The sequence below is a fragment of the Trachurus japonicus genome, chromosome 22 (assembly GCF_045865225.1).
Source record: "Trachurus japonicus isolate A0001 chromosome 22, Traja_1.0".
NCBI classification, from domain to species: domain Eukaryota; kingdom Metazoa; phylum Chordata; class Actinopteri; order Carangiformes; family Carangidae; genus Trachurus; species Trachurus japonicus.
In genome coordinates this window covers 29900161-29912691 of record NC_140928.1, presented here as the reverse complement: position 1 = coordinate 29912691, position 12531 = coordinate 29900161, and the positions used below count along the sequence as shown (strand labels likewise).

At 41.3% G+C, this 12531-nt stretch overlaps 1 protein-coding gene across 1 annotated transcript; it reads left to right on the top strand.

Moving 5' to 3' along the window:
* Positions 1-7: 7 nt before the first annotated feature.
* On the top strand, positions 8-7324 carry qrsl1 (glutaminyl-tRNA amidotransferase subunit QRSL1). Its single transcript, XM_085767387.1, has 11 exons — positions 8-150; positions 1033-1192; positions 1280-1378; positions 1465-1561; positions 2070-2231; positions 2322-2497; positions 3209-3321; positions 4524-4716; positions 4793-4910; positions 6191-6396; positions 6825-7324. The coding sequence occupies exons 1-11, from the start codon at positions 127-129 to the stop codon at positions 7040-7042; spliced, it is 1566 nt and encodes a 521-aa protein (XP_085623513.1). The 5' UTR covers positions 8-126; the 3' UTR covers positions 7043-7324.
* Positions 7325-12531: the final 5207 nt, after the last annotated feature.

The window sequence follows — 12531 nt, the reverse complement described above, 5'->3', positions numbered from 1 at the left end:
GGCTGCCCAATCACAGAGCGCGTTGTTAGACGACGCTGATCGAAACAAACATGGCAGCTCACAGTCGGTGCACACCGTGAGAAGGTTGTTGTTAACTTGTAAGGCTGTCACAGGAATACTGTCAACATGCTCAGTCTGACAATAAGAGAGGTTAGTCCTACTGTCCGGCTGTCTACTGACCTCAGATCTGCCTGTCTGTCATCTGTCGTTTGTGTTGTATTATAGCTAAACATTGGGTCAGGTTGCCCATCCCTTTTCCTCTAATAGCTAAAATATACTGTCAACAACGGTTCAAACGTCTTCTGTGGCTTTAAGCTGTATAATATGAACTAAACTTATGTTCATTATGTGTTTGTGTGTTATATTTGATCTGCTATACAAACTTAACTCTACAGCTGGTTTTGCTGGTTGTGAAATAAAGATGGTCATTTTAAATGGTCCATGTACTTGTATCATTAAAAGTAGAGATGCTTGGGAGGGATGAACTCAGACCAGCCACTCTGTTTCTCAGCAATACATTTAAAGAAATATAGTATAGGCTACTTCATAGACAGCAGAGGACGCCGCATATTGTGAACAGTGTTGACTCTAATATCATCATTGTGCCTTATGTAAATGAACAAGTGGGGATTATATACACTGCTTTTGAGTTTACCTCAGCTGTGTTTCTAAGGTAGTGAGTGCAATACTGAAACACAGGATACAGTATGTAAAGATCTCGGACAGGTTCTATTACACAGAATTATGGATGTTAAGAGATCAAGACTTTGGAATAAACTGTTATTTTTGCCCAGAAAATGCATATCGAATTGGTGGTTAATATTTCTAGAGTTTTTTTCTACAGAGAGATAAGTCCCAGACTGAGCTGACTGATGCTAATGTTATTTAACATGGGCAAGGAGTCAAGGACACATTATTTCATGTGTTGATATGTTGTTGCTTTCTTTCTTTCTGTTTAACTTTTGGTTTTATTATTTTCCTATTATTTTTTACTCCATTAGATTTTTTTAAATTCTCACCCCCATTCTCCAGGTGTCCTTGGCGCTCAGGGAGGGAAGGATCTCCCCCACAGAGCTGTGTAGGAGGTGTCTGAACCGTATCAAGAAAACTCAGCATCTTAATGCTTACATCACTGTGACCGAGGAGTTGGCGCTGACGCAAGCTCAAGCAGCTGAAACCAGGCTGCTGCAAGGTGTGTGGACGCATGAGTGTTTGTTTGAATCTGTATTGTGAGGTTGAGTTGAGGTTGTTTTAAGTGTTTCACCTCATCGCCCATCAGGTGCCCCTAAAGGTCCTCTGGATGGAATACCCTTTGCAGTCAAGGATAACTTCTGCACAGAGAGCGTCAGGACCACCTGTGCCTCCAGGATGCTACAAGGTCCATCTTCATCTCAGTAGAAGTAGCTCAGGTTTTCCACTTAATGCAGATCCGATGATGATACCTGCCACTGTTTTTTATTACAGACTACATTCCACCATATAATGCTACAGTAGTCCAAAAGCTCATGGACCAAGGGGCGGTGCTGATGGGAAAGACCAACATGGATGAGTTTGCCATGGGGTAAGGTCATTAGAATAGGAATATCTCACTACTTAAAGGGGACATATTATGGAAATATCACTTTTTGAAGGCTCTTTAACAAATATTTAGTTTTGTCTTGCCTTCCCAAACCCCAAAATGTACGAATAGACAAAACCATCTGTAATTTTCAGGCTCCCTAGGTTGAAATCCATGTAGTTTTATGCACTGTTCCCTCAGATGTCCTCCAATGATGTAACTAGTTTTTCAAATTTGCATAACCCCACCCCTACCTGGTACCAGGAGAAGGGGCGGGGCAAGCAGTGGTTCATTTGCATTTAAAGGGACAGGCACTGAAAGCAGCCGTTCTGAGACCGTCTTTAAGACACCTGTGAACTATTTAAATTTGAGGCTGTTTACTAATCCCAGTAGATTTTCTAGATTTCTTGATTAAGCTGTTAAAGATCTGCATACCTGGAGGGAAAGGTGTGAAAGTACATGTTTTTAGGTTTCTGGTCATCATTGTCTTATATCTTTATTTGTCTCACAGTGCAGGAAGTACTGATGGGGCCTTTGGTCCAGTAAGGAACCCCTGGAGCTACGCTGCTCCCTACAGAGAGCAGACAGGAGCAGAGCCCGAGTCTGACTGGGTCATCACTGGAGGAAGTTCAGGAGGAAGTGCAGCAGCTGTGGCCTCGCTCACCAGTTATCTGTAAGAGCACACACGAACATCACGCTTCACTTCACCGGCAAAGAGAAGATTTGATCCGCAACTGAACATGTTATGTTAATCACGCTGCAGGGCTCTGGGCTCGGACACAGGCGGTTCTACTCGTAACCCAGGAGCGCTGTGTGGTGTCGTGGCCCTGAAGCCCACCTACGGTCTGCTGTCTAGACACGGTCTCATCCCTCTGGTCAACTCCATGGACGTCCCTGGGATCATGACACGCAGTGTCAGTGATGCAGCCGTCGTCTTAGGTGAGAAACCTCTGACGACCTCTCGCTGCTGGGATGTAGGCGTTTCTATACCAGAACGTCTGCAGCTACCTGAGAGCGTTTCTTGCTCTTAATAAGAATGGTCTTTCCTTTCAGTTGTAATTTACAGATTAATTGATGAGAATTGTAATTTGTTATGTTAATGAACATGTACACCATGAAAAATCATAATAAGAAGAGAATTGGGGAAAAAAAGGATCAGAAATCTACTGTTAACTCATCAGGATTCGTTGTGGAACTAATTACAAAGGAGGCTGTCGGCTTATCTCCATCCCAAACAGCCGATCTGTGACATTTTACATCTGCTGTGGGACGTTTGTCGTTTCTTACCCACTTCTCTTCTTTTTTTGGCCTATTTTTTGCATTTCTCATCCCGTCATTGCTTTCACACCATTTCAGTCACCAACAGATGACAGCAGGAACACATCAACAGACATAGCCATGCACCAACAAAGGCAGACAAGCCATTTACAAGATAAATGTAAAGTAATGCACATTTAAAAATGAAGCAGATCTTGTGTGAGAAGGAACTGCATTCAGGATGTCTACCATGTATTTTGGTGAGAAAGACTGAAAGTATACAAAACCTTAGTTTGCAGGAATATGTGATGTTGCAGATAAATATTTGGCTGTTCTGTTTTGCCTCCTTCACATAGAGGACCTTAAATTAGATTTTGCTGAAATGTCACACAGGAATCCTCCAGGGCCACGACACTAGAGACTCAACAACTATTCCTGCTCCTTCGTCTGTGACAGAGCTACCTGAGGACTTTGATGTGAAAAACATCTGCATAGGTATCCCAAAGGTGAGCTGAACCTTGCAATAAGGTTATTATCTGTCATATGTGTTACTGACACCACATTTTCCCCACACATTAACTGGAACAGCCACAGACTCTGAGCGTGTTGAGTATAAATGTCAGCAGACAGTGTTGTATAAATATGCTTCTGTATGCAAGAACCTCTGTATTTTGATTGACAAACACTTTAGAAACAGCTGCGATTTGATCCTTCAAGGAGTAAAAGACAGGCATGGCATTTTTTTTTTTATGACACAGTTCGTACACAAGGCAATTCAAAATGCTGCACAGAGGCATAGAAATACATTAAAATCGAAGACAATATAAATACTTTTTGAAGAAAAACAGAGATATAAGCAAGTAAAAGAGGGTTTAAAAGACAATAATAACTAGTTAAAGGTCCAGTGTGTAAAATGGGGGGAAAACCGTGATATCCAGCGTTCAGATTCTAGATTTCAGAGCTCACTAGCTCGTACTCGCCTCCAGTCAGCAAAGTGAACGCAAAACTCTTGAAAAGTGCTCTCTGGTTGGCTGGATCTTCTGTTCAGGCTGCCGTACAAACATGGCAGCGCAAGATGGCGACACTCTCTAAAGCAAGACCCTTGCTATATGGGTATAGGAAGAAGAATTACAAGGCTATATATACAGAAACCAAACAAATTTTATTTTATAGCGATTATACACTTATAAAATATATAAATAGATAAATAAAATTCAGATTTTGCCAATAAATCTTGCCAATTATTACGCACTGGACCTTTAAGCATTATAATGATTAAAAATCATTAAAATAATGTATTGAATTTACAGTGATTGATAATGAATTGTACATAAGGAATACAAAACATTTCTCTCTGAATTAGTCATTTTTGCTGATAAAATATTTTTGTCCTGAACACTAGGTCATCATCATTGCTTTTGTGTTATCAACCCTTTGTTTACCTGAGCAGAGTTTTGTTTCATATTTTTATATTTGCACAAATGTATCTCACAGTGTGACACATCACACATCAGTGTCTATGTTTGCTGAAACATAGACACTAGTAAACCTGTGAAAGTGGTTTCATTTGCTTAAAATGTGTGTATCTCAGCAACAGTACCACCAAGAATAATTCCTTGTGCAATACACATTTAAAGATGATTCAAAGATGTGACTGAGCACAGTTCCATCAAGCTGCTTCTCTGTCCTGTCTTGTAATGTGTGTCAGGAGTACCACGCCCTGGGGCTATCTGGAGAGACTCTGGCTCAGTGGAGTCGTGTTGCTGACATGTTTGAGAGAGCGGGGGCAAGGGTGGAGCAGGTGTCCCTCCCCCATACACAATACTCCATTGTGTGCTACCACGTCCTCTGCCATGCTGAAGTGGCGTCCAACATGGCCCGGTTCGACGGCCTCGAATACGGTACGGACCAGTCTACCAGTGTGTTAAAGTTGGTGTTGTGGAGCACTGATGTGACAGGTTTCTTGTCTTCTGTCAGGCCACCGCAGCGAAGTGAACAGCTCAACAGAGGCCATGTACGCTTCAACCCGACACGAGGGTTTCAATGACGTAGTGAGAGGGAGGATTCTGTCTGGAAACTACTTCCTGCTCAAACAGTAAGACTACACACTGAACCTTCGCACACTGTTGGGCCTCAGTTCCTCTGGCTTGAAACCAGTGTACAGCTGCTTTGACCTTTTCTTTCTTATCAGTCTGCTTTTGTACTTTTACTTCTTTGCCAAGTTGTCCTTGTTTAAAGGGGTAGTTCAACGTTTTGGCAAATTCGCCTACATAATTTCTATAGTCATAGCAGTAGGTTCATTACCTTTAATCGTCGGTGCAAGCTGTTTTTAGATCAGTGGAGCAGAGACATGAGACATGTATTTCCATGTTTCCCTCATCAAACTCATCAAATACACAATCCAACAACTCCAAAACACTCTCATGGACAAGTTGTGACCTGCACATTCACCACACTATGAAATAATAACGTATTATGTAACATTATGATACATGAAGCAAATACTCGGAACTACTTTTGAACTTTTAAAATCACTCTGCCGAGCAGCCGTGTCTGGAATGTAGTTCTGGCCAAGTATTTGCCTCAAAAACAACTCCATCTCCTAATGTTACATGATTATTTCATAGTGTGTGAGTGTTGGTGTAACAACCTGTCTGTGGCAGCTCAGTGAATATCCATCCTTTCGCCAACTTGATGAATCCATATTTGGTTACAGTCATAGTGCCAGCCATAATCAACTTCTCCACCAGAGTGTTTTTGAGTTGTGGATTGTGAATTTGATGAGTTTGATGAGAGACAGGGGAAATTCTGTGCGTTGTGCAGAGCTCACGTCTCTGCCCCGCTGATCCAAAAACAGCTTGCACCGACAATTAAAGGTAATGAACCTACTCCTAAAACTACAGGGATTATGGGAATAGGCCAATTTGCCAAAATGTTGAAATATCCCTTTAAGTTGACGAAAGAATAAAGTGAGCAGGTCGAGGGTTAGATATATTCTGCAGATATTCAGCATTTTTATAATAATCAGCATCAGATTATCTTGGCTGTCTCTTTTATCACAGATATTCACAGTGTACAAAAAATAAACAGTTGCCTGCAGTGATTTTGTATCTTTTTATGTTTGCACGATACATCGATCAGGTATAACATTCTGACCACCTGCCTAATATTGTGTTGGTCTCTTTTGCTGCCAAATACACAACAAACTGAGGTGCACTGTGACAGCTTTCTGTCAGAACCAGCAACAGTAGCTGGTCTGTTGGATCTGGTCCAAATATTGGTTATCAGTTTCCTTTATTACTACCAATAATAAAACATATCGGTCAATCCCTAGTCCAGAACTAACTGAGCCGACATTTACCCTCACTTTACCAGGAACTACCAGCACTACTTCGTGAAGGCCCAGAAGGTCCGCCGACTCATAGCGGACGATTTCAAGCAGGTGTTCAGCTCAGGTGTGGACGTGCTGCTGACGCCCACCACTCTCACGGATGCAGCCCCTTACTCTGACTTCAAACAGGAAGACAACCGAACACGCAGCGCACAGGAAGACGTCTTCACCCAGCCTGTCAACATGGCAGGTACAGAGGAACAAAAAAAAAAACGAAAACGAGGGAGGCTTTCAGGCAGAACTGGTGGCATCACTCATGCATGTAAAGGAAGTGTAGGAGGATTCGTGAAGTTGTTATATTGTGCATGCATGGATTCTCACAGAGTGTGCTTTTGCATTTGCACACACAGCTGAAAAACTTTCACCCAAAATGATCTCAGTATCAGTCTAGTGAAAATTGTGAGTGAGAATAATTATTAAGCCTTCTCCTTGTACTCTGTCAGTCTCTCAGGGAAAATAATGATAACCTTCAAGACCAACACATTAGTGTTTACATCCATTTAAACCTCTGCTTACCTTCTATCACTCTCCAGACTAAACTTAAGTTAAGATCCTATTCATTGCTGTTTTTTTTATTTTTTTAGGTTTTTTAATTTTGTTTCATATTTCTCCCCCCAGGTCTTCCAGCTGTTTCAGTGCCAGCAGCTCTATCAAAACGAGGCCTTCCCATTGGCTTACAGCTCATAGGCCGCGCTGGTCAAGACAGGCAGCTGCTCAGCGTTGCCCGATGGATGGAGCAGAGGGTTGAGTTTCCCTCCATCACAGACTGTGGAGACCTTATAAGGAGCAGTGATGACACACAACAGATGGAACGTGAGCAGACCTCAGCTGCATGAAGACAACTGTGGACACAACCAACACACTGTTGAGATAATCATTAATTAGAGGCTCACATCATGACCTCAACGATTAATAATGGACGTTGTGAAATCCCTGTTTGGGTTTTCCTCTTTGAGGTAATCTCCACCAATCATGTGCTGTAGTACTATACTATAGTATAGTGTCTTTACATTTTCTGAAAATAATAACAGCAGGTGAAAAGCTCAAATTGTACAATAAGCATCATACTTGGTATTTAAATGTATTTACCACTGAATAAACGCAAGCTGGTTGAGTTACTTTGACAGTGATGCTTGTGATGTGACCATGCATGATATAGTTTTTTAAATTCAGATCTCAGGAATGGCAGTAATTTGTATTGTATATAATATTATTCCCCCAGGAAAGACCTTTTGATAAAAATATGTTTTGAGATGAGACTTGCAAATGGACAGTGATCCAGTCCTGCTTCCTCAGGCAGATTGTTCCCACGGTTCTGTCACCTTTCATTTCCATCCCAGACTCTGGAACAAACAGCAGACCTCTGCCTGAGGATCTCAAAGGATGTGATGGTTTACAGGGGGTTAAAAGGCCAGAGATATAGTCTGGTGTCAGGTTGGGAAGGGTCTTAAAAGTAATAGATGGATCATAAAATCAATCTGAAAACACACACTTGGTGCACACAAATCGGACCTGGGTAAAAGTCTAGCAGCTGAGTTCTGTATAGTCTGTAGACGCTTCACTGTTTTTGGATAAAAGGTTGTTAACAGTAAACAAGGTATGAGGAGATACGTTTTGTAAAATTTTAAATGGTTCTAATTTTAGTGACATTTAAAAAAAAATGCACACCAAAGTTTCTGATGAGGGTGATTAATTGTGACAGGGGATCAGTGGCTGGCAGTGTATATTTGATGACTTTCTGGGGACCTGTAAGGAGGATTTCACCTCGATGTAGCAAGTTGTTTGGCATCCAGTTTTCAATGTCCATTAAAACAGCTGTGTGGGGGACTCAGCATCCTCGGGTCTGTGGGCTGAGAATCATCCACAAATGAAAGGACATTCCATTTCTGCAGATGACCTCACCAAGGGGGGAGCATGTAGATGGAGAGCAGAACTGGTCCAAGAATTGACCCTTGAGGGACACCATGAGAGGAGAGAGAGATGACCTGAAGTTACCGGCAGAAACACAACCCCCCTGTTTGATAAGGAAGATGAAAACCAGTCCAGCACAGTCTTTAAAGAATGCTGTGGTCTATTGTATAAGTCAAGCTGCATAGGAATGGAGCTCAAGCTGGTGTCAGCATTTATTGAAAGGTTAATGGTGACTTTGAAAGGGCTCCGTCAGTGTTGTGATGTTGGAGAAAACCAGATTCAAAATGTTCAAACGTATTGTTGTGTTCTCTAATGGAGAGAAGCTGCTTTGGGACAATCTTCCCAGGATCTTAGAAATAAAAGGCAGTTTAGAAATTGGGTAGTAATGGTCGGGGATGGTAGAGCCCAGCCCAGGGCTCTGTGGAACTGTTGTAGACTCAGTTTTGAAGTAATCTGGGACAGAAACATGTGACAGAGAGCATTTAAAAATGAAAAAGGAAATGAAAAGGTACAAATTCATAATGCTTTATTAATAAAAACCTTTCACAGTCTGTGCACACAGGTACACAGGCAGGGGATGGCTTTATTGGCTGCTCAAAGATCTTGAATAAGAATCAGGGATTGTTCTGATCGGCAGGAAGAACAGTGCTCTTGCCGGTGTTCTTCCCCATTCTGTTGAGATGAAACAATGACTCTTTCAAAGCCTCAAAATGAACATGAAGGCCTGATCTATTCCATCTGTGTTCCACTTTTCTGCATTTCCTCTCACAGAAATGCATTCTATCGTTTAACCAGGCCGACTCTCTAATCTTTGAGTTGGATCTCGTCTTCAGAGGCACTAGAGGTAATGTTGAGGAACACAAAGAGTTAAAACAGCTGATCAAATCACTGATATCTGAGCGATCAGGAAGCACAGTGCCATTAAACAGTGTGCAAACTTTATCTTTATTATTTATTTATCTATGCTTATAAACGTTTTTTTTTTAAAAAAAACACGACTGCACATGCAATGAGGTGATAACAGCTGGTAGAAACAGCGCAGCTATGATTTTGAGTTTGGCCTGACATGTTCGGTACAAACATGTGGTGACGTTTAAGAAATATTGTTAGAGAGCTCATCAGTGTGAATGTGAAGTCACCACAAAGGACAGTTTCACATGGTTTAAAAAAGACTGTATTAACACTTAGGGAACTTGCAGCTTCCTTTTTACATGTAAATGTGTATATACGTATAAGGTTTCTGAAGAACAAGATGTTTGATGGTGAAGATATTGTTCTTAGGTTTATGCATCATTTCCTTTGCTTTTTACTTAATAATTAATATGAATACCTCCTACTATCTAACTAATATCACATGCAAAGACACACACTATTTGACATTATCTTTGTCTAGACCTTCTCTCTACAGTCCCTGACAGATCATACAGATCTAATGAAAGTTATTGAAATGCTACTGAAAGCATTTTTAAAAGTGTGTATTTTTTATATGAGAGAAAAAAATGCAGACAGATTTTTTGAAACTATTTTGGCTCAAGCAGATGACGTCCTTCACACACTCACCACATAGAACCACAAAGTGTTAGAGTCAAGCCAAGCCCAGTCAGGACAGTCTAACACATAGAAACTGGCCCAGACCTACGTGCTCCACTGTCAATAACCTGCTCAGATGACTCTAGTTGTATCTAATCCTGACCTGTTGTTGTTCATGGTTAATCCAGACACTGTAGCTCAGTAGTAGGCTAGTTTGCGTCTTTGTTGTACTTTGTGTATTAATTAATGAGATCTGTTCAAAAGCATGGCTCATGGATACTGAAGGCTACGTCTGAAACTTACAAAACTTCCTCTGCTTAACTGACACATTCATACAGTTGTGAGTGTGTTTCCTCTTCTTCTCACCTTTGTAGTGTCCACATTAGAGTAAGTTGTATTTCAGTGTACTGGGTTTCCTGAAATAACAGCAGGAGAATGTCAACAGTCAAACGTCCTCCTGTGTTACAGAAAGATTTTTGACGGATCAGATTTCAGATCACTTCGATTATGTCATTTATTGTGTATGTTTGGTGGGTTGGCTCATGTTACAGTCAGCATCACTATGTTATAGTGAAAACCTTGATGTAGTGGTATTCTCTTGTACTGTGTTACATCAGTGAGTCTTACAATGAAATGGAGTTACCATGCCTGTTGTAGTATAAAACCTGTTCTCCATGAGTTGAGGGGGCAACTCAAACAGAACAAGAGCTGGATGAAGTTGACACTTTGGAAAACATATTATTCATGTTTTGGTGAAGTTGCTTTATTTAAAGCAGAAGTAAGCGGAATGTTTGCGTTAATATAAATCTTAAATAGTTATATCTTCCGACAGCAATCACTTCTATAGAGTGTTTGGTCTGAAACACGGGTCTGTCAGTCACTCTGCTCTGCTGTAAGCCGAGGAGAAAACTTTCCTTGTATCCTACAACCTTTATCCAATGAGATGAGAGAACGGCATAAAGGGACGGTCCTCTCTGCGTGTGCAGCCAAGGGATGCGCGTGAATGTGGTGACGTAGGGACGAGGGCGGGGACTGCTAACTCCATCGGCTGACAAGAAGTTAGCCAAAACGACTGGATCGCTTACGTCTGCTTTAAGTCTACTGAGTTATATATATATACTTTTTTTTTTTTTTTTTTTTTTACAGTATCTCATGTACAAACACAGGGCAGAATGCAGAGAGTCCAGGCAGGGCTCCTGTTTCCTCTGACATTCTCCCCTCCGGATGTGTGGATTGGTGTGACATCGCTCTCTGCCCTCTTTCATCCTCACTCTATCCCCCCCACCTGCCCAGCTCTTTCCAGTGCTTCACATTTGATCCTGATCTGTGTTCATTACGTAAATGTCACCCTCGCTCACGGCTGACAGAGTAGGATGTGCTAATGAAATCTCAGTGAAACACAGACTCCTTGCATAAGCCATGGCTCATCCACACAGAACAGAGCTCTTGTCCCCATGGTAGCAGGCTCCCTATATATGACAGTATGTATACCTATAACATCTGCAAGGTAGTCGTAGACACTGTACAAAACATTCAACATGAATGTTAGCTGGCAGACTGCGTATCAAAATGGGCTTGGGCAAAGCACTGAACCCACACTTGCCCCTAGATGTGTGCAGTGGGTGAATGATTAGCTTTCAATCGCTGTCATAAAGCGCTGTATGAATGTGTGTGTGAAGGCGTGAATGTGACGCGCAGTGTAAAGCGATTTGAGTGGTCCTATGAGAGTAGAAAAGCACTATATAAGTGCAAGTCCATTTATCATTGACCAAGTTTTGGTATTTCCAATCAATTAGCATAGGTCAACTGCACAGTGAGTCGATCCCTCTGTGAAGAGGTTCAATAGAAACTTACATTATTACAATCATGAAGGTGGGTTTATTACAGGAGCTTTATAGGAAACCAAGACAGTGCTTTGTTTTAAAGGAAAAAACTGACAACAGGTATGTGCGTGTGTGTGGGCCTGTTCTTCTTTACGTAAACCAGAAGATAAATGGCATGGCTGTCTCTCTGTGTCAGATGAAGGGACTTCCCAGACACAGAGTTTGGTCCCTGCAGCTTTCAGCAGCTGCCAAAGATTAGCCAGGATGGATGGATGGATGGATGGATGGTTGGATGGTTGGATGGATGGAAGGGTGGATGAACAGTAGTTCTCTTGACTATCAACAATACAGAAGTGCAGCAAGTGGAGCAAATGGACCCCTCCCATCTAAAAAAAGACTGGAGGGCATCAAGTCAAGAACAACCAGTAGGCTACATACAGCCAAGCTGTCAGGAGCTTCCATTTTAAGATACACGATATGTTGTCAAGAAGCTGTCAAACAGTATTGTATGTACAGTCCTACTGATTACTGAATCATTTTTACTTATTCGACAGGACTTTTTAACATGCATTCTGCACTTTGTACTGCTGCTTTAGTGGTTTACCCCTTTTAATGGTCTGGTTTTTATCTTATTTTTACAGTTAAATATATTTTAATGTTTTGGAGTTAATGTCTTTTTACAGTGTGTGAAGCACACTGAAGCAAATTCCATTTGACATGCTGACATGGCAATAAAGTATTAAATCTTGAATATTGAATCATATTGGTTATGAGTAATTTATCATATCACAAGTGTAAGGGTATGTCTATATACATATATAAATAGAAATGTAATTGATATAATTGGTTATTAACCAGGAAGCTATAAATATAAGGTAGCATTGATTGATTGATGTAATCAGGGAGTGGGAATAAATAAGTTCATACTTCTTCCCACTCCTTGTACACTGGATATGTACACTAACAGAACTGAATCTCAGATGGATGGATGGATGGATGGATGGATGGATGGATGGATGGATGGATGGATGGATGGATGGATGGATGGATGGATGGATGGA

Excerpts from the sequence above, each read along its gene's own strand:
- qrsl1 (XM_085767387.1), top strand. The coding sequence starts at position 127 with ATGCTCAGTCTGACAATAAGAGAG. Across the intron at positions 2,232-2,321 it reads GCCTCGCTCACCAGTTATCT|GGCTCTGGGCTCGGACACAG; the intron begins GTAAGAGCACAC and ends ATCACGCTGCAG. Across the intron at positions 4,717-4,792 it reads GTTCGACGGCCTCGAATACG|GCCACCGCAGCGAAGTGAAC; the intron begins GTACGGACCAGT and ends GTCTTCTGTCAG.